We start from the raw sequence: 18,452 nt of genomic DNA, 5'->3' as shown, positions 1-18,452 counted from the left end.
TTAAAGAATCGATACTCAACTGCCTGAAGCCACATCACTACGTAATTTTATTCTTGTCCTGTTTCCTTGAGGGACTAGCTGAACACCAAATTTAAATCACACAACATGAAACTCGGCTGGATACCTCTTCTCTGTCAGTAGATGCTCAGAATGGTGGGTTCTGGACACTCTCCACCTGAGGAGATGCAGCTTTGTGGGTGGCTGAGGAAGGAATTTCACTTTCCTGCTGACTTTATACTACTCTAAGGTCACGTGACCTTGATGAGGTTTTTTTTTTTTTTTTTTTAAACCAATCAACATTAGGTATCACCTGGTATTTATCAATGTATTGAAGACACATTTAGAAAAGAGAAATATCTTATGAATTCACTTATATGTGGAACACTAAACACAAATACAAAAAGCAAATAAGTAAAAAAAGATTAAAGAGGAAAACAAATGACACAAAAACAAACACATATTCACAGAACAGAGCAGTGGATATCAGAGGATAGGTTCAGGGGGGTGGCCAATGAGTAAAATGGGTCCACAGGATGGTAACAAAAAAACTTAAGTTTTTGGTGCTAAGCAATTTAATGGTATACTGGGGTTGAAATATATTTTTGTGCACATAAGACTTATCTAACATTTTGACCGAATGATACCCTACAAAAATAATTAAATTAAAAGATTAAAGCATCTGCACCCCATTGCTTAAACCACATCAGTACATATTTTGTCTACTGTCGGATTTCTCTGACAGACAAGCCAAACACCAAATTTAAATCAAACAACCTGAATCTCAGCTGTGTACCTCTTATCTGTCAGTAGATGCTCAGAATGGTGGGTGCTGGATACTCTGTGCACCTTTGAAGGGGGCTGAGGACAGGTCAGTGGGGGAATTTCACTTTCACTCTGCCTTTGAGTCTGCTCCCAGGTCACATGACCTTGATGAGGTTTTTTTTCTTAACCAATCCAGGTTACGTATCACCTTTACTCTAATAATGTCTTGAAGACACATTTAGAAAAGACAGATACCTTATGACTTCACTCATATGTGGAACACTGTATACAAAGAAAAAGCAAATAAGTAAAAAAAGTTAAAGAAGAAAGTAAATGACACAAAAACAAACACATATATTCACACAACAGAGTAGTGGATATCAGAGGGTAGCAGCAGGGGGATGGCCAATGAGTAAAATGGGTCCACAGGATGGCAAAAGAAAAAACCTAAGTTTTTGGTGCTGATCAGTTTTATGGCGTACTGGAGTTGAAATATATTTTTATACATATAAAACATGTAATGTCATAACCCAATGATACCATAGAAAAATAATTACATTAAAAATTAAATTATCCATGACTTATTGCATAAAGCCACGTCTATACATATTTTGTCTAGAGTCCTGTTTCTCTAGGGGATACGCTGAACACCAAATAAAATCAAACAACCTGAAATCCAGCCTGGTACAGGAGTTGAAATATATTGTCATACACATAAAACTTATCTAATATTATAACCAAAAAATACCTCATTAAAAAAGTCTACTGAACAATCAATTGAAAAGAAATTAAAGAATCCATATCCTTTGCCCATAGCCACATCATTATTTTTACCACTGCCCTGTTACCTGAGGAACAAGATGAACACCAAATATACAGCAAATCAACCTGAAATCCAGCTGGGTACTTCCTGTTGGTAGATCATCAGAAATATGTGTGCTGGACAAACTCCACTGGACATAGTGTGGGTTCCAAGGTGCCTGAGGAAGGGTCCATGGGAGAAGGGTCCTTTTCTTGCTTACTGTTATACTACTCCAGGTCACGTGACCCTGTTAAGACATTTGTAGCCAAGGAAGGATATCAATCCCCTTTTTTCTTACCCTGTCTCTAAGGAAGGTTTATACATTGTGATATATTGTTATCATGCATTTTAAAACTAGAGGGACACCTGTACATACTTTTAAGAATAATTATGATCTGAAAGAAAATTAAACATTTTTGCATTTGCTTATTTTTTCTGAGAATTTTTACTGTGGAAAAACATGCATGACATAAAATTTACTATTTAATCACAATGAGGTGTCAAGTCCTATGGCATCAAGTACGCTCATGTTATCCTGCAGCCATCAACACCATCCATGTCCTGATAAAAAATAGATAGGAAAAAGAAAGGTAACATTTCCCCACATGGAACAAATAATTATGCGATGAGAAAGCTGCATTTAATATTGTGGTACATGCATTTGAAAATCAAAGGAAGCTATGCTTACTTCTTGAAAATTCGACTTTCCCATCAGACATCAGAGCAGGCCATTTTCAAGTACAAATTCACTTAGGAGAAACATTTTCTCCTCTATTAAACTAGAAGCTTCACAGCTGAGCTTTAAATCTTTTCTCTTCAGTGTTTCTTTTTTATCTAGTTTCTGTTAATGGAAGACAAAGAGGTTTCAGCTAAGAATGAACAGATCCATTATTTAGGCTTTCAATGCCTATAGAAAATCCCACCTTGTTTTGAAAACTGCTGCTTCAGTTCCCCACATAGATCAGAATGCTGATTTACATGTCCTCTGAATTTTCATCTTCTTGTAATAAATGGTGTGAAGAACGATGTATTGTATCAGTTTCTGTTTTCAGAATTACCCTTAAAAATAAAGAATCAAGGTCACGAACTCATGCCATACACAAACCTGAACTCAAAACGCATGAAATACTTGAATATAAGACCTGAAACTGTAAAAATGCTAGAAGAAAACAGCGACAGTACACTCCTTGAGATAGGTGGTCATCAATGGAAAAACAGATAAAGAAGAGGTAGTAGGTATTTAATGGAACACTATTCAGTCATAAAACACATGAAATTTGCCATTTTTCACAACATGGTGGGACCTGGAGGGTATCATGCTAACAACGTAAGACAGGCAGAAAAGACAAACACGTTGTGACTTTACCCATATGTGGAATACAAAAATATTACAAGAAAAAATAGAGAAAGAAAAAAATTAATGATGAAACCAAAGGGCACCAAAACAAACACATAGATGCACAAGACAGAATACTGGAAACCAGAGGGGAAGTGGCAGGCGGAAGGCCCAATGGGTAAAATGGGTCCACAGGATGGTAACAGACAGAAACCAAGTTTTTGGTCCTGAGCAGGTGCGTGGTGTACAGGAGTTGAAATATATTGTTTTGTTTTGTTTTTAACAATTCATGTTTTTTAAAAATATCTTTATTGGAGTATAATTGCTTTACAATGGTGTGTTAGTTTCTGCTTTATAGAAATATACTGTGTAAACATAAAACTTATCTAATATTATAACTGAATGATACCTCAGTAAAAAAAAGAAAAACAATAGAAATGTAAATTTTAAAAAATTAAAGAATCTTTACCCCATTGCCTAAAGCCATATCACTACATATTTTGACCACTGTCCTATTTCTCTGGGGGATTAACTGAACACCAAATTTACTTCAAACCAACCTGAAATCCAGCCGTGCTCCTCCTGTCAGTAGAATCTCAGAAAAGTGGGTGCTGGACAAACCCCACTGGACGAGATGCAGCTTCCAAGGTGGCTGAGGAAGGGTCCATTGGGAAAGTTTTCTTTCTGAGCTGACTTTTATGCTGTTTCAAGCTCACAGGACCTTGTTAAGCCTTTCATACCCAAGGAAAGAAATCTGTCACAACAGATAGACAATAGAATTGGTTGCTCATCCTCCTCACACAAGATTGTTTTCCACCCTGACTGTTCCCCAGAATCCCTTGTGGAGATTTGAAAAGTAATGATGGGTCAGTATCATCTTTGTATGTGTTCCTCTAAGGGGACTCAGGCCTGTAGTTTGGGAATTGTGCTACTTTGTGCTACAAGAACACAAGTTATCCCAGTAGATATCCTGGAAGAATTTCCCTTGAGATTTATGTTCAATATTGATGTGTGTCAAAGGATAACATTCCAAGTCCTGCACAAAATGGGGAGATCTGCTTTGTGAGAACATTCATTTTTTCTTCTGGAACAGTACATTGCACAAATTATTTTAAAAACTGGCTTGCGTGATGGCTGATAGTTTCAGGCACTTTTTAATCCTGGAGGTTTATTCCATGAGCTTATGCGGGGTTAACGAGGCTGGGTTCCTCTTTAGTGAGACTGCTGGATGCATAATTCAGGAATCAGCTGAATAAGATAGAGAGTATGATCGTGGAAGGAACTCTTCATCCACGTAGCTCAATTCAGAGGTTTGGGGACAAAATAACAAAGAGATTTCTGAGGTCTGGGAGGGCAGACATGCCTGTCTCTCTAGCCCCAGGTGGTTTCCATCTGCAGACATAGGTTGAGGGGCCTCAAAAAGTGTAGGACTAGATAGATGTCTTTGAGACTTCCCCGTGACCTTGCCTGACCAGGGTCGTGACATTCTGGGAAACATGACCAGTGGAGCTGAAGGTCAGAGCTATGTCACCACCAGGGCCTGAAAGGGTAGATGGGGTTGAGAGACGTTGGAATAAGTGGAGCTGAGTTGTGTGGAAAGAGCTGTTGAGAAAGGGGACACTCAGAGTGGGGCTGAGTCTCTGCCCACTTTCCAAGGGTGCATACCTGAATCCCTGTGTTTACAGGGGCACAAAGAAAATCAGACACCAACACTTAGCTCCTTTAGCCACAGACTTTATTGTTTGAATATTTGCAACTATTATCTATACACAAATTTAAATTTCTTCCAAACTCTACATTCTATATTGCTAGATCACTTCACTCTCCTTTTTATGCCACATTTTCATGAAGAGGTATTTCGCCAAATCACAATTTGCCTGACTGTATGTTAAAGGATTCTTTTAGAGGCTCCTTCTCCCACATACTCAGTCATTTATTTCTGATATGAAATCTAGCTATAGCTCCATTTTGATTTTTAGGATTGCTGCATCCTCAGTGTGAGAATTTAATGTTGTCTAAGAAATAAGTGACCACTGAAAACTTCCCTTCCTTCAGAACACTGAAGGTGTAATGTACAGTCTGAGCACACATGTACCAGAGAGGTTGCTCTATGAATAAAAAATTTCTCATGACCTTATATTGAATAACTTCTCCAGTACGAATTATTTATAAGTATGCTTTGGTGTTGCTCAGCATACTTTCATATTTCTCAAGAGTCTTCATCTTTGTTCTTGATTTAGTGTTTATTCTTTCGCTGAGTTTCTTGTGCACATCAAGGCTGGTGCTTGGCTGAATGTTTATTAACAGTTATTATAGTCTTAGTGGTTCTCCACTGGGAGTTGGCTAATGTTGACCAATAATTATCAAAGAAGAACTAGGGGTTGGTTATCCTATGCTCAAGTCTTCTAGGACAGGGGTCCCCAACCCCCAGACCATGGACCAGTACTGGTCTGTGGCCTATTAGGAACTAGGCTGCACAGCAGGAGGTGAGCGGCAGGCAAGCAAGCAAAGGTTCATCTGCTGCTCCCCATAGCTCCCCATAGCTCGCATTACCACCTGAACCGTCCCTGTAGCCCCCAATCTGTGGAAAAATTGTCTTCCACGAAAGTGGTCCCTGGTGCCAGAAAGGCTTGGGACCACTGCTCTAGGGTCTTTAGAGTTGGGAGCTGTTGCTAAAAACACCCATATTGTATTTACAGAGTGAGTTCTGTTAAGTCACCTGAGGTCAGGCCAATGACTAAAGGCTTTGCCACAGAGACAGGGCACATATGGATCCACATCCACAGGTGATGCCTGTCTGGACTGACGAGTGTGATGCCTGAACGAGTGTCCATATTGATTACAGACAGAGTTTCTTTAGTGGGTGTGAACCTTGGTGTGGTTAAATGCTAAAGCTATGGCTGGTGTTCCATCCACATTCCTCACATGTATGATGCCATGTCATCTCAGGTCAGAATGTCTACTGAGGGCCCTCCTGACTTTCTCTCCAGTGCTGAGTTCCCTCATGTCGTCTAAGTGAAGAGCCGTGACTGAAGCATTTCCCACACCACTGACATTCATAGGGCTGCTCTCCAACGTGGGTTCTCTCATGTCTTCTCAGGTTTGCATATTGACTGAAAACATTCCCACACTGCTGACATTTATAGGGTTTCTCTCCTGTGTGGATCCTTTTGTGCCGAGTCAGTTCAGAACTGTGACTGAAGGCCTTCCCACACAGAAGACATATGTGTGGTTTCTCTCCAGTGTGGATTCTCTTGTGCTGACTAAGTCCAGAGCTCTGACTAAAGGCTTTCCCACACTGATGACATTCATAGTGCTTCTCTCTGGAATGGATTTTCTTATGTTTTCTAAGGTAAGAGGTTTGATTAAAAGTTTTCTCACATAGACGGCATTTATATGGCTTCTCTCCTGTGTGAGTTTTCTCATGTTCTTTCAGGTAGGAACTTTGACTGAAGACTTTCCCACACACATGACATTTATATGGTTTCTCTCCAGTGTGGATCCGTTTGTGATTTCTAAGGTCAGAACTTTGCAGAAAGCCACGTCCACAGAGATGACATTTATATGGTTTCTCTCCAGTATGAATCATCTTGTGTCGTCTGAGACAAGAGGAATTAATAAAGGCTTTCCCACAGAGAGGACATTCACATGATTTACCTCTAGTGTGAATGTGATCCTGTCCGTCAAGGAATGACCCTTGACTAAGTGAATTTCCACACTGTTTGCTGACATTACGTTTCCTCCCTAAGTGAATTGATAAATGTTTAGGTGAAGATCTAGGAGTAAATTCATCACTCAAATCAGTCCATCCAACAGGATCCCCTTGCATGTGAGGAACCTGTTTTGGGAAGGAGATATGAGTCTGTTACTGGTTCACCCACGTCCATGCAGACACTCATGCCTCTACATTTACACCCTAGAGCATCAGTGGTTAATAGTCTCCTGTTAAAATGTTTCCAGTGTCAGTTGCATACACATGTTGTGTTACTCCCCTGCAGGCACAAACATTCTTTTATTGTTTCCCAACCCAGATATCAGATTAATTTTGAAGACTTCAGTCTGCTGTAAAGACTAAGAGATGAGCAATGTTTGTGCAACTGCCTTTTTTTCTTAGGTCTCATGTTGTCGTTTTGAGCTCATATTAATTTCTTAACTGATTTCAGCCTATCCAAAAATATTCCCAGAAAGAGGTCAATCTCCACTTAATTACATACAAGCAATTGTGCTCAATTGCCAACTTATCTCACTGCCAGGTCCTTCATTTGGATGACTGTTGTTCTACCCATGAAACTTACCATTGGCATGGTGGCAGATATGTGCTTCCTGTAGACACTTTGCGTGAATATCATTTCTTGTCTAAGTGGAGTTTCACCGTCTAAAGAAATGGAAAAAATATAGATTTTAGAATGGCATTAGGGAAATAGAAATGTAAACAAACACCAAGGTCCATGTGAGTATCTTTCAAAAGTTGGCACTTAGTTGGAGAAACAATGTATAATAAAGAAATACTCAAGGTAGTAGAAATACTTTAAAAGTCATTGTCTATTAGAAAAAAACAGGATGAAAATATAAAAATGTAATGTGGTGGAGAGACATTGGGTCAGCAAATGATGGAAAACACATTAAATGGGACAATCAGGACAAGAATCACTATGTGAAAGTTTAACTGCAGTAAGTCCACAAGCACCCTTTTCCTTAAAGAATAGAAAATGGCAGGAAGTAATATGAATTTTCATTGCTAGATGCAAAGAATGGTAACAACATAAAGAATTTCAGCCCAATGTCTTCACCTCCAGTTTAGAATATATCGCTCACTTCATAAAACTTTCATTTGGTGTTTCCAAGGACTTAACACACTGACTGAAACTTTCTTGCAGTGAAGCACAGGCCCCTGATTCTTACCTGGGCTCTGGCCTTGAAGACATCCTGTTGCTTCACTCCACAGCTCTTTTCCTTGTTCGAGCTGGGAAATCACATCTGATTTGCTGATCTGATACCCTGTTTGATTTGAAAAAGAAAAAAAAGTGTTGGATTTTGAGTCTGGTCTAATTATCCTTTGCTGTGCTCAAGTCCAGGGTAAGGGAAAGAGGAAAATAAAGAGGATAATTGAAGGTCAGTGCAGCAACAACATCTTCAACAGACAAAACAGTGAAGGTCCTTCAGCAGACCAGGAGGAAATCCAGAGCAGCAGCAAACACAGTGAGGCCCTCTAGCGGCTGATGCCTGTGCACAAGTTCAAAGAGAGATTACAGAATCCTCAGTGTTTTCCAAATGGGAAAGATTAAAAGACTCTACAGTGGGCTGAAGTATTACTTTCAACAGGAGCCAGTAAGGATATACCTTACAGGAATCATCAAAATTATGTCATATACACGACTCTGGTCTCAAGCCTTCATGGAATGACTAGAACAGAAGAATCATTTTTAAAATATTTGATCCATTTACTTATACATTAAAATATCCATTGAATCCCCAGTTCTGTTCTGAGTGTAAACACTGAGTAGCAACAGAGATATGAAATGTGGCCAAGATTACCTTCCAGTGTAGTAATGAAAAGTGCCATGAAAAGAAACGTCTTCTTTTTAAGTAGTTATGAGGACTATCAAAGAATCAGGAAGGACTTGGAGTGGGACACAGGGAAGCTGATCTAAATGCTTGTTCAGTGAGTGAATGAATGGAGTGAACACACGTGCACCTACATCCGTGTTGACAGACTCACCTATGGAGACCAGGTGGGTGATATTTTCCAGCATCACGTTTCTGAACAGGGTTTTCTGGGATGTGTCCAGCAGGGCCCACTCTTCCTGGGTGAAGTTGATCGCTACATCTTCAAACGTCACTGATTCCTAAAACATCAGGGATGTTCTGGTTTAGACAGAGCAGTCCCTACCACTGTCCAGAGTGGGAGGGTTGAGATGAGGAAGTGATGGGGTCTGGGTGGATAAAGGATCACGCTCTGTTTGTAGTTCTCCTCGGTTCTCTGCCAGCGCTGAGCTGGTGTCTGCCTTTCAGGTACATTCACAGACACCTACACACTCTGACGTCATGAAGCTTTATTTTACAGAAATATCACTTGAAGTGTGTTATAATACGAAATGGACATTTTTTAATAATCTGGGAATTAGGACTTCCAGACAGGTGATTATAAAATATTCACTTGCAAATTCATAACTCAATTTCTGTTCCCTAATAATTTCAAGGAACTCTACAGATTCATGACAAGACAAACAATAACCATGATGGGCTACTTTGAAAACATGACTTTTGTTTTAAGTTATTTCCCTAGAGGAACATTTCATTTCCCAAATATGAACTGCTTTAATAACTTGTTATGAGCTTTAAAACATCCAATGTATTTTTCTATTAAGTGGTTCCTGTCTAGCAAACCTACAAGAAATACATTATTCTATCAATTAAGACCCATGAAGGAATGCCTAGCATTCCTCAGAAGTTAGCAAGATTCATACAGAACTTGGTACCAGGAGGTGTTTCCTCTTAACGCTACAGGACACAGGTGTTCATAACAAACTCTGAGGTCAGATACTTCAGCAGCTGAGGCTGGAGTGAAGGACAGACCTAGCCTGACCATCGCTGTGACAGGAGGACTCCCACTATCTACATTCTCAGGGACCTAGACCTTAGTTATCACAGTTTCTCTTGTAATCTAATCTTGTCTCCATGCTGAGGGATGAAAGAAGCCTAGTTATTGGCTTTGTTTTCTCAGTTTTTAAAAAATCTATAAAAGAACCTAATTTTATTCTACCTACTCTAGTCTTTCTCCTTTCTTTTTAGAACAATTAAGAAAATGCTCCTCCCTACATATTCCTTCTAGTTATCAAATATGAATAAAAGGTTAATTACTAACAGGTATATAAAATGTGTGACTTGGGGAAAGAATGCTAATGATAGTTTGGTGAGTTTTTCAGAAATCTTCAGTAGTGCGTATATACTGAATAACTGTGAGAGGTTTCAAGTGGAGAAAAAGTAAAATGATTCCCCTTTAGTTCTAAACCTGTGCTCTGCTCTTGTCGACACTGAACAGCCTCACACTAGGTGGTGTAACACTGGATTCATTACATCACAGTCTGTAACCTCTGAGTCTCCAGGGACTGGAATGTCTGCTCCTTCCTCAGCTCTGCTACCTGCCATCACCAACTCCTAAGCACAGCACATCCAAAAATGGTCAACAAGTTAATCTTTGTTTGCCAATCAGGACAAGGGTTGAACAAGTTAAAAGAAGTTTTCTTATCTCTTCTGTAAATACATATGATTAGTGCCGGCTCTCATAAGTTTAATTAAAGAATGAGATCAGTTTCTGATTAGTCCTGACCCACGATAACTATCCCAGAGTCCTAGAGCAAAGTAATTTGAGTTCAGATGACTGAATACTGCCTGACTACACTTAGAACATACACGCCAGTTTGAAAAACTCATCCATCTAATGGAACTCGGGGTGTAGCTTCAGGAGAAGAAGGCGTTGTTACTCACCAGAGGCTCCATCGTCAACAAGTCAGTCGCCAGGAGTCTTTCTCGGGATTTCACTCACAGCCAATCTAAGCACTGAGCAGGCAAATCTGAGGATGGAGAAAAAGCCATGAGACTCCAGTCCTGTGCAGAACTTCCAGACCCACCTGAAATGGAGTCCCAAACTGTCACCTGGGCGTGACCCCCAGCCCCTCAAACCAAAATAATTGATGCACTCTAAGAATCTTCTCTGCAGGGTAACATGTTAGAAGGCTACAGACGTGGATGCTAATAAAGAAGGTCAAACTACAGACCTCTTATAAATAAGCCATGATAAGCCTTGAGTTTTGTGTGTGCAGCAGCCTAGGGCATCCAGAATGATTCAATGTCCTCCTTGATTCAAACTCTTGGGAATCGTGACTCATGCCACGTGTAGACTGTGGTTTCCTCCTGTAGGGAAACACTCTGCAACTCCTCAGATCATTCTCTTGCCTCATGCACCCACAGATAAACTACATATTATGACCAAGTAACTCATTTACCCAGGACAATTCACTATGCCTAAGGGACCCCCAGGAAATACTGTGTCTGATTTGGATTAGCCAGAGAACATGGGAGTGTTCAAGGAGGGAAGGAAGATCTAGGAAAACTAATTCAGACTTGGCCGTGGATTATGTTTGGTTTTGATGTCAAGGCAAATTCAGAGTGAAATGGACTGTTATTTTTTACTCTCAGGTTATTTACCCTATAGATAGATAGGAATATGTAAGTCCCTATCTGGTATCCAGGAAATCCCCAGGCATGTGCAACAGGGCATCCCTATAAGCAGAAAGAACCAATATACCTAGGAATCCCTGTGCAACTCCATCTCTCAAGTAATAAGAATCAATGGTTAATATTTATTAATTTTTTAAAATAATTAAAATAAATACCTCAAGAGATTTATTTTATCTTGAGATACTTATTTTAAAATATCTATCTCAAGACATGTAATAAATAAAATGTAATAAGTAAATAAATGAAGGAAATCGCTTGATGAAACCCATAAAAGGAAATTAATCCAGAAAGGCAGGAAATGAAGTATTTACAACAACAAAAAATAACACATAAGATACAGATCAACGTGCCAATAGAACGTTGCAAGGTGAAGGAAGTGCTCTGTATCTGCATTGTACAATACAGTAACTGCCACACGTGTGTGGTTATGGAATACTTGAAATTTAAGGAACACTACAGAGGTAGTGAAATAGAGCTATTTAATTTTATTAATTTAAATTTTATAGCCACATGTGGCTGGTAGTGACTGTATTGTTGGCACCAAAAAACAACAAAAAAAGACACAAATAGTCAAATCTAGAATTATGAGAGTGATAAAATAAATCTTGGCACAATAAATTTTAAAGACCATAAGAAGCTGCTTTGATAGGACAAAAGTCTAAAGACAGATTCGACTTAGACAATTTTAAGGGAATGAAGCCACCTCACAACTCACTGTTTGGAGAATTTACCAGAACCCAAAATCAGAGGAGCTAGTGAAGCTGAAATAGATTCAGAGGCAAGTTCCACTGCAAGCAGCCAATCCCTCTTCCTCCACCATCCCGAACTGCTCCTGTTCTGTTTCTTCTTCTCGGGACAAATGCCTCCTCTGTTTGACTTTCCTTTTACAGGAATCCTAATCTGGCTACATTCCAGGGACACACCCTAACTAGACCCTAATAGGGCTTCACACTGTGAGCCACACACCCTGTTCAATTGGATTGGATTTTCCAGACTGATATAAAATTATAACCCTCACACACAGTTGGAGAGCAAAGATGAAAGGACATTGTAAAAGGATATTAGGAAAATCCATTTATCCTTTTTCATCCATAAATACTTTTTATTGTTTTTTTAATTTTATTTATTTATTTATTTATTTATTTATTTATTTATTTATTTATTTATTGCTGTGTTGGGTCTTCGTTCCTGTGTGAGGGTTTTCTCTAGTTGCGGCGAGTGGGGGCCACTCTTCATTGCGGTGCGCGGGCCTCTCACTATCGCGGCCCCTCTTGTTGCAGAGCACAGGCTCCAGACGTGCAGGCTCAGTAATTGTGGCTCACGGGCCTAGTCGCTCCGCGGCATGTGGGATCTTCCCAGACCAGGGCTCGAACCCGTGTCCCCTGCATTGGCAGGCAGATTCTCAACCACTGTGCCACCAGGGAAGCCCCATCCATAAATACTTTTGAGTGCATTCTATGTATGGGGAAACATTCTGTGTCTTGGAAATAAAGCAGGACATCAGACATAACGGAATTCTATGTACGTGAAGTTGGAGTTCCCTGGAGGAAACATGTACTTACAAATAAAATGAAAGATGAGAAAATATGAAAAACTGAAATGTAAATAATGAGGTGACAATATAAGTTATATTACTGGGATGGAGAACTTGACTCTTAAAGCACTGGCTATGTAGAACTTTCAAGAACATGTTAATAATTTATTAATTGTCCAAAGAAAATGGGAAGACAATTTTATACTTTATTTCTTGGTTAATGGAGAAATCAATAAAAAATGTCCCTACATAGTAAAATATAGTAAATAATTTTACTTCCAGGTCATTCACAGTTGATTTATACATTTTGTAACAGGGAAGAACAAAATCTGTCTCCGTGTTGGATCTGTTTCTTTTACTTTAACCTTTGCTCTCCATTGCTTTTGTTACTATCTGTCTGTAGCTATAAGCATACATAGTGGCCTGCCTCTGGGAACCCTGTCCCTCTGCCTGAATGATAAACTAAAGTGCCTTTGTTCAGCTCACAGGGAGACATTCTGACCCTGCCCACCTGTGAATGGCTGCAAGAAAGAAGAAATTAACACACCCCCTTCCCAGGCTGGCCAAACCAGGTGTTTTGCAAGACTTATGGCCCTTCTTACTTTACTTCCTCACCTCCTCCCCCTCTGTGTTCTATAAAAGAAACTAACATCCAGACCCTGATAAGATGGTACTCTAGGACACTAGTCTGCCACCTTCTTGGATGCTGGGCTTTCCGAATAAAGTCTCTATTCCTTTCCTCAACATCTCATCTCCAATTTATTGGCCTGTCATGTGGCGAGCAGAGCAAGCTTGGACTCAGTAACAAATTTGGCTTAGCCAGCCAAGAGCCTTGCCGATCATGGCTAGCCGGCCCCAGTCAGGAATTTTGAGACAAGGCCCTAGCAGCTTCTGGGACTATTTCTCCTGAGGATCTTCCCTTCAAAATTCCCTGAAGTGGCACCGGCTACCCCAGCACTTGGCAGTTGGAGCAAGGAATCAACAAACTTCTGCGAGACTCGCTCTTTGTAGGGTATGTAGCTCTGGTACTACTGTGAACAAATTCCCCCTCAATTTGTTTTGCATTTGGTTGGGCTACCCTGTTGGAGAGGGGAATTGTTCTTGGACTCTACCTGATTCGGGAACCTGTTCATTTGCCTGCATCTATGTTGGAATTTGTTTGCGTCTTTTGTGTTTTGGTGTTATCAAACATAAAAAATGGGAAATATTCCATCTATCCCAAAGGAGAGCCCTTTGGGGCATATATTAGATAAATGGGCAAAACATAGCCGTGAGCCTAGGACTAAGAAAGAGGTGATATACTATTGTAATAGGGTGTGGACCCAATATATGTTAGGATCAGAGGAGCGATGGCTCCTGAATGGCTCACTCAATTACTATACAATCTCGCAATTAGAAGTGTTTTGCAAAAGAGCAGGGGAAAGAGACGAGATTCCATATGTAGAAGCATTTATGCTATTGCATCAGGAGGAAAGGAGTCAGAGGGCTGCCCCCTTATGGTGCAGCGGTTGAAAGGAAACCCAAGGGCAGACCTAGACAAAAGAGCTTTAACAAAATTCAGGAGATAAAACAAAAACCAAATGAGGATCCATCGGAGTTTCTAGAAAAGATTTATCAAGCTTATAGGCACTATACAGGTGCAGACCCTGAGAACATAAGGATGGACCTTCATCGGGCAAAGCGCCCCACATATAAGAAAATTACAGAAGTTAGATGGTGTATGTGGAATGAACCCTTCTCAATTAGTAGATGTTGCTTTTAAAGTATTCAACAACAGGGAATGACAACAGAAGCAAGAAGATGTAAAATGGAAGGCAGCTTTTCTGGCAGCAGCATTGAATTCCTGGAAGGTGAGTAACCTAAAGGAAGGTAAGCAACCATTGGGGAAGGAAAAATGTGCTTACTTCAAGGAGGAAGGGCATTGGAAAAAAGATTACCCTAGACTAAAGAATAAGAAGGAGAATAATAAAAAGGAGACAGGAGCCTCTCATATGGTAGAAAGAGAGGAACACTCTGATAATGAATGAGGAAGCCCGGGGACTCCCTTGGACTTGAGGCATCCGATTCTAATTTCCCCACTGGAAGCCCGGGTAACTTTGACAAGTGGGGAACAAGTTGATTGACTTTCTAGTAGACACGGGTGCCACATACTCTGTGGTAAATACTAAGGTTGCACAGAAAACATCTCAGTCTATCCTGTTCATGGGAGTTTCTGGAGAAGTACAAAACTGTTCGTTCTTACAACCTCTAGAATGCCAACTAGGGGACCTCGCCCTGAAACATAGCTTCTTATATATGCCAGAGTGTCCAATCCCCCTTTTGGGATGAGATTTCCTTTGCAAAAGGGATGCTGGGACACCTAATCTAAAACAATATACTGAGACAAGAGGCCCAAAAGGGAATTCAGCCAATTCTGGAAAAGTTTTCAAAAGCAGGACTGATTAAACCTGGCAGGTCCCCATATAACACCCCTATCCTCCCAGTCAAAAGGCCAAACTCAGCAGAGTATTGCTTTGTCCAAGATTTGAGGGCTATTAATGAAGTAGTCCAAGACTTACACCCTGTGGTGCCTAATCCATACACTCTGTTCACAACTATTCAGGGAGAATGCGGTTGGTTCTCAGTCATAGACTTAAGAGATGCTTTTTTCTGCATTCTTATTGCAGCAGAATCACAGCAGCTAAAAGTAAAACATGCCAACATAGGTAAGTGGGTGTGTCAGTCCTTCAATATCACTGAGGTAGCCACCCAATTCTTTGAAAAAAAGAAAAAAACTGTCCTTGTTTTACAAATCTAGTCTTTACAGGACCAGAGGTGTAGCTTCAAAAATAATCCAAAGCCCACCAATCCTTTTTTTTTTTTTTTTTTTTTCCACCAATCCTTTTACCACTCCCCAAACCTTCCTTACTTATCTTACAAAGTCATCCTAGGAGAAACTTGCCTGTATCTTTGAGATGCAAATGTCCTATCTGGTCTTGTTAGGAACCCTTATCTCTGCCATCCTTTTAAAAGAGGGCAACGTATCTAAGTGTCTTTTCTGTAAATATTAGTAAAAAGATTTAGCCCTCTAGACAAGCGAGCTTGATTTGTTCCATCTGCCAGAAACCCAATTTTAATCCAATCTCTTTTGTAAACTGATGGGTTTTATGTTGCTGTACCTGACTCAGGGCTGAAATTTGGAAATGAGAACTATGAGGTCTGTTTGTGTGTTTGTATGTGTTGTCTATGTGTGTTGTAGATGTATGGTATTACCAAAATTAATTTGTAAAAGAGCTCTACTTAATTGACTAAAAAAGAAAAACAAAACTAAGTGCTTATATACTCAGGAATACAAAACTGGCCAGGATGAATTTTGGGCTCACGTAACCTAGAAAATATTCAGCATCAAACTGATATCTGGTACTGAAGGTGGCTTAAGCTTGTTGATCTAATAAATATAGACCTGTCTTTAGAGTTGTCATTATTGAGTATAATACTTTCACTGCACCTAGTGTTCCCGGTGAATTTCAGGTTCTTTCTTTGTCGTGAAAGAATTTGGAGATGAAGTGACAGGTAAGAATCAGATTTATTTAGAGAGAAACACACTACACAGAGTGTGGGCCACCGGAGGCAAGAGACTTCGAAATATGGCATGGTTAGTTTTTTTGTTGTTGGTTTTTTTTGTTTTGTTTTGTTTTTTTAATTTATTTTATTTTTGGCTGCGTTGGGATCCTCCCGGACCAGGGCTCGAACCCATGTTCCCTGCATTGGCAGGTGGATTCTTAACCACAGCACCACCAGGGAAGCCCCACAATAAAAGATTTTAAAGGCAAATACATAACAGATCACTTAAAAGGTAAAGAACTTAAAACCTGTTACCAAAGGCAGTTTAACATTTTAAGAAAACTTGTCCTTTTAACAGAGAGAAAGGCCAAATTCAGGTTTTGCACCAGCTTACTTTTAAAATTCATTTACTCAATTAAATTTATTCTAAACCTAGTCAATCCGGGCCATGCACAAAACTCTTTTCTCAGGGTTCACTTTCCACAAAACTTCCATCACTTTCTGTATCCACCACTTTATTTTTTCCCATCCAAAACCATCCAGACTTGCTTTCTTTTCCCTTAATAAAATGCAATTCCATTCCTCATACCTTCTTTACTAAAAACACACACCTTACTTTCCTTAAAAGTTTTTTCACATCGAGTTACTTTTCTCGTTGACAAATTTGTAACAGATAGAATGAGGTCTTATTTCACCTCTAGTAAACCTAGGTACAACAGAAATATTATACATAACATTGATGACTCAAAAGACATGTCTATATTAATTACACCAAGCTTAAGCCATCTTCAATGCCAGATATTAATTTAGTATTGACTATTTTCCAGATGACATAAACCTGAAATTCATTCTGGCCAGATCATATTTCTGAATATTTATATAAACTATAAGCACTTAATTTACTTTAAGCCAATTAAATAGAGCTCTTTTATGAATTAATTTTGGCAATACCATGGACCTACAACACACACAGATGTATACAAACACACAAACAGAGACTTCATAGATCCCATTTCAAAATTTCAGCCCTGTCAGGTACAACGTCAAACCCATCAGTTACAAGGGGTTGGATTCAAACTGGGCTTCTGGCAGATGGAACAAATCAACGTCACCTGTCTAGATGGCTAAACCCTTTTTACTAATGTTTACAGAAGACACTTAGGATTTCTAAGTGTCCTTTATCCTTCACAAGTCAAGTTCTAAATTGCTTTACCCTCTTTGAAATTTGCATTTTATTTTATTTTATTTAAAAATTTATTTGGCTGTGTTGGTTCTTTGTTGCTGCACGTGGGCTTTCTCTAGTTGCGACGAGGTGGGGGCTACTCTTCGTTGCGGTGCGCGGGCTTCTCATTGCAGTGGCTTCTCTTGTTGCGGAGCACGGGCTCTAGGCACGCGGGCTTCAGTAGTTGCAGAACGCAGTCTCAGTAGTTGTGGCGCATGGGCTTAGCTGCTCCACGGCGTGTGGGATCTTCCCGGAACAGGGATCGAACCCGTGTCCCCTGCATTGGCAGGCAGATTCTTCACCACTGTGCTACCAGGAAAGTCTGAAATTGCATTTTAAAAGGATGATGGAGATAAGGGTTCCTGGAGAAGACCAGGAGGGCTGGAGTATTACAGGGAGATTGGCATGGCACCAAAAGCCTGTATTTAATGAATTTTGAGATTAGGGGTTGAAGGCCTTGTTGAGCCTCTGGTTTTATAGGGTATTGGCAGGGAATAAGGGAATAACTGGAAGGGAAGTTACTAGTTTCCTTTAAGGTGATTCTTATAGGAGTGACAAACTTTGCCTTCTCTGGGATTCCCTGATCCCAGACCTGCGGATCTATAAGCTTTTTAATTTGGGGGGGAATATTTTGGGTTGGTCTGTCCGTGTCTTGTGTAATACATAGTCCAGCCAAAAATATTCCTTGGCTTTGGTTTTCAGAGAGTAAGAGATGACCACAGGCTGAGAGAAAATCCCTTCCCAATAATGAGCTGGGGCATTCAGGCATGACAAGAAACTTGGGAGTTACAAGACTTTTTCCCCAGGTGCAAGTTAGAGGGGTTTTAGTTTTGGCTTTCCTTCGACCCCAACAATAGAGCAGATTACAGGGGCAAGGGGCCCAGCGTGAGAAGTCAGCACAGAGTAAGTGGCTCCTGTGTCCACTAGAAATTGGACAAGCTTACCTGCCATGTCAATGGTCACCCGCGGTTCCTCCCGTGTGATGATGACTGTCTTTTCGGGAGCCTTGGGA

The 18,452-nt window shown here is 40.1% G+C and overlaps 1 protein-coding gene across 1 annotated transcript; it reads right to left on the bottom strand.

Annotated features, from left to right (window-relative positions):
* Positions 1-5,859: 5,859 nt before the first annotated feature.
* LOC118888061 (zinc finger protein 239-like) lies at positions 5,860-10,400 on the bottom strand. Its single transcript, XM_036839033.1, has 5 exons — positions 10,389-10,400; positions 8,620-8,746; positions 7,803-7,898; positions 6,288-6,644; positions 5,860-6,221 (listed from the first exon to the last, which is right to left on the bottom strand). The coding sequence occupies exons 1-5, from the start codon at positions 10,398-10,400 to the stop codon at positions 5,860-5,862; spliced, it is 954 nt and encodes a 317-aa protein (XP_036694928.1).
* Positions 10,401-18,452: the final 8,052 nt, after the last annotated feature.

This window comes from Balaenoptera musculus, chromosome 21 (assembly GCF_009873245.2).
Source record: "Balaenoptera musculus isolate JJ_BM4_2016_0621 chromosome 21, mBalMus1.pri.v3, whole genome shotgun sequence".
In the NCBI taxonomy this organism is placed as follows: domain Eukaryota; kingdom Metazoa; phylum Chordata; class Mammalia; order Artiodactyla; family Balaenopteridae; genus Balaenoptera; species Balaenoptera musculus.
This window is presented reverse-complemented; position numbering and strand designations above follow the sequence as displayed.

Coding starts and splice junctions, on each gene's coding strand:
- LOC118888061 (XM_036839033.1), bottom strand. Junction 7,899..8,619: donor CACCCACCTGGTCTCCATAG/GTGAGTCTGTCA, acceptor CAAATCAAACAG/GGTATCAGATCAGCAAATCA. Junction 6,222..6,287: donor AGAGAAGCCATATAAATGCC/GTCTATGTGAGA, acceptor TCCATTCCAGAG/AGAAGCACTATGAATGTCAT.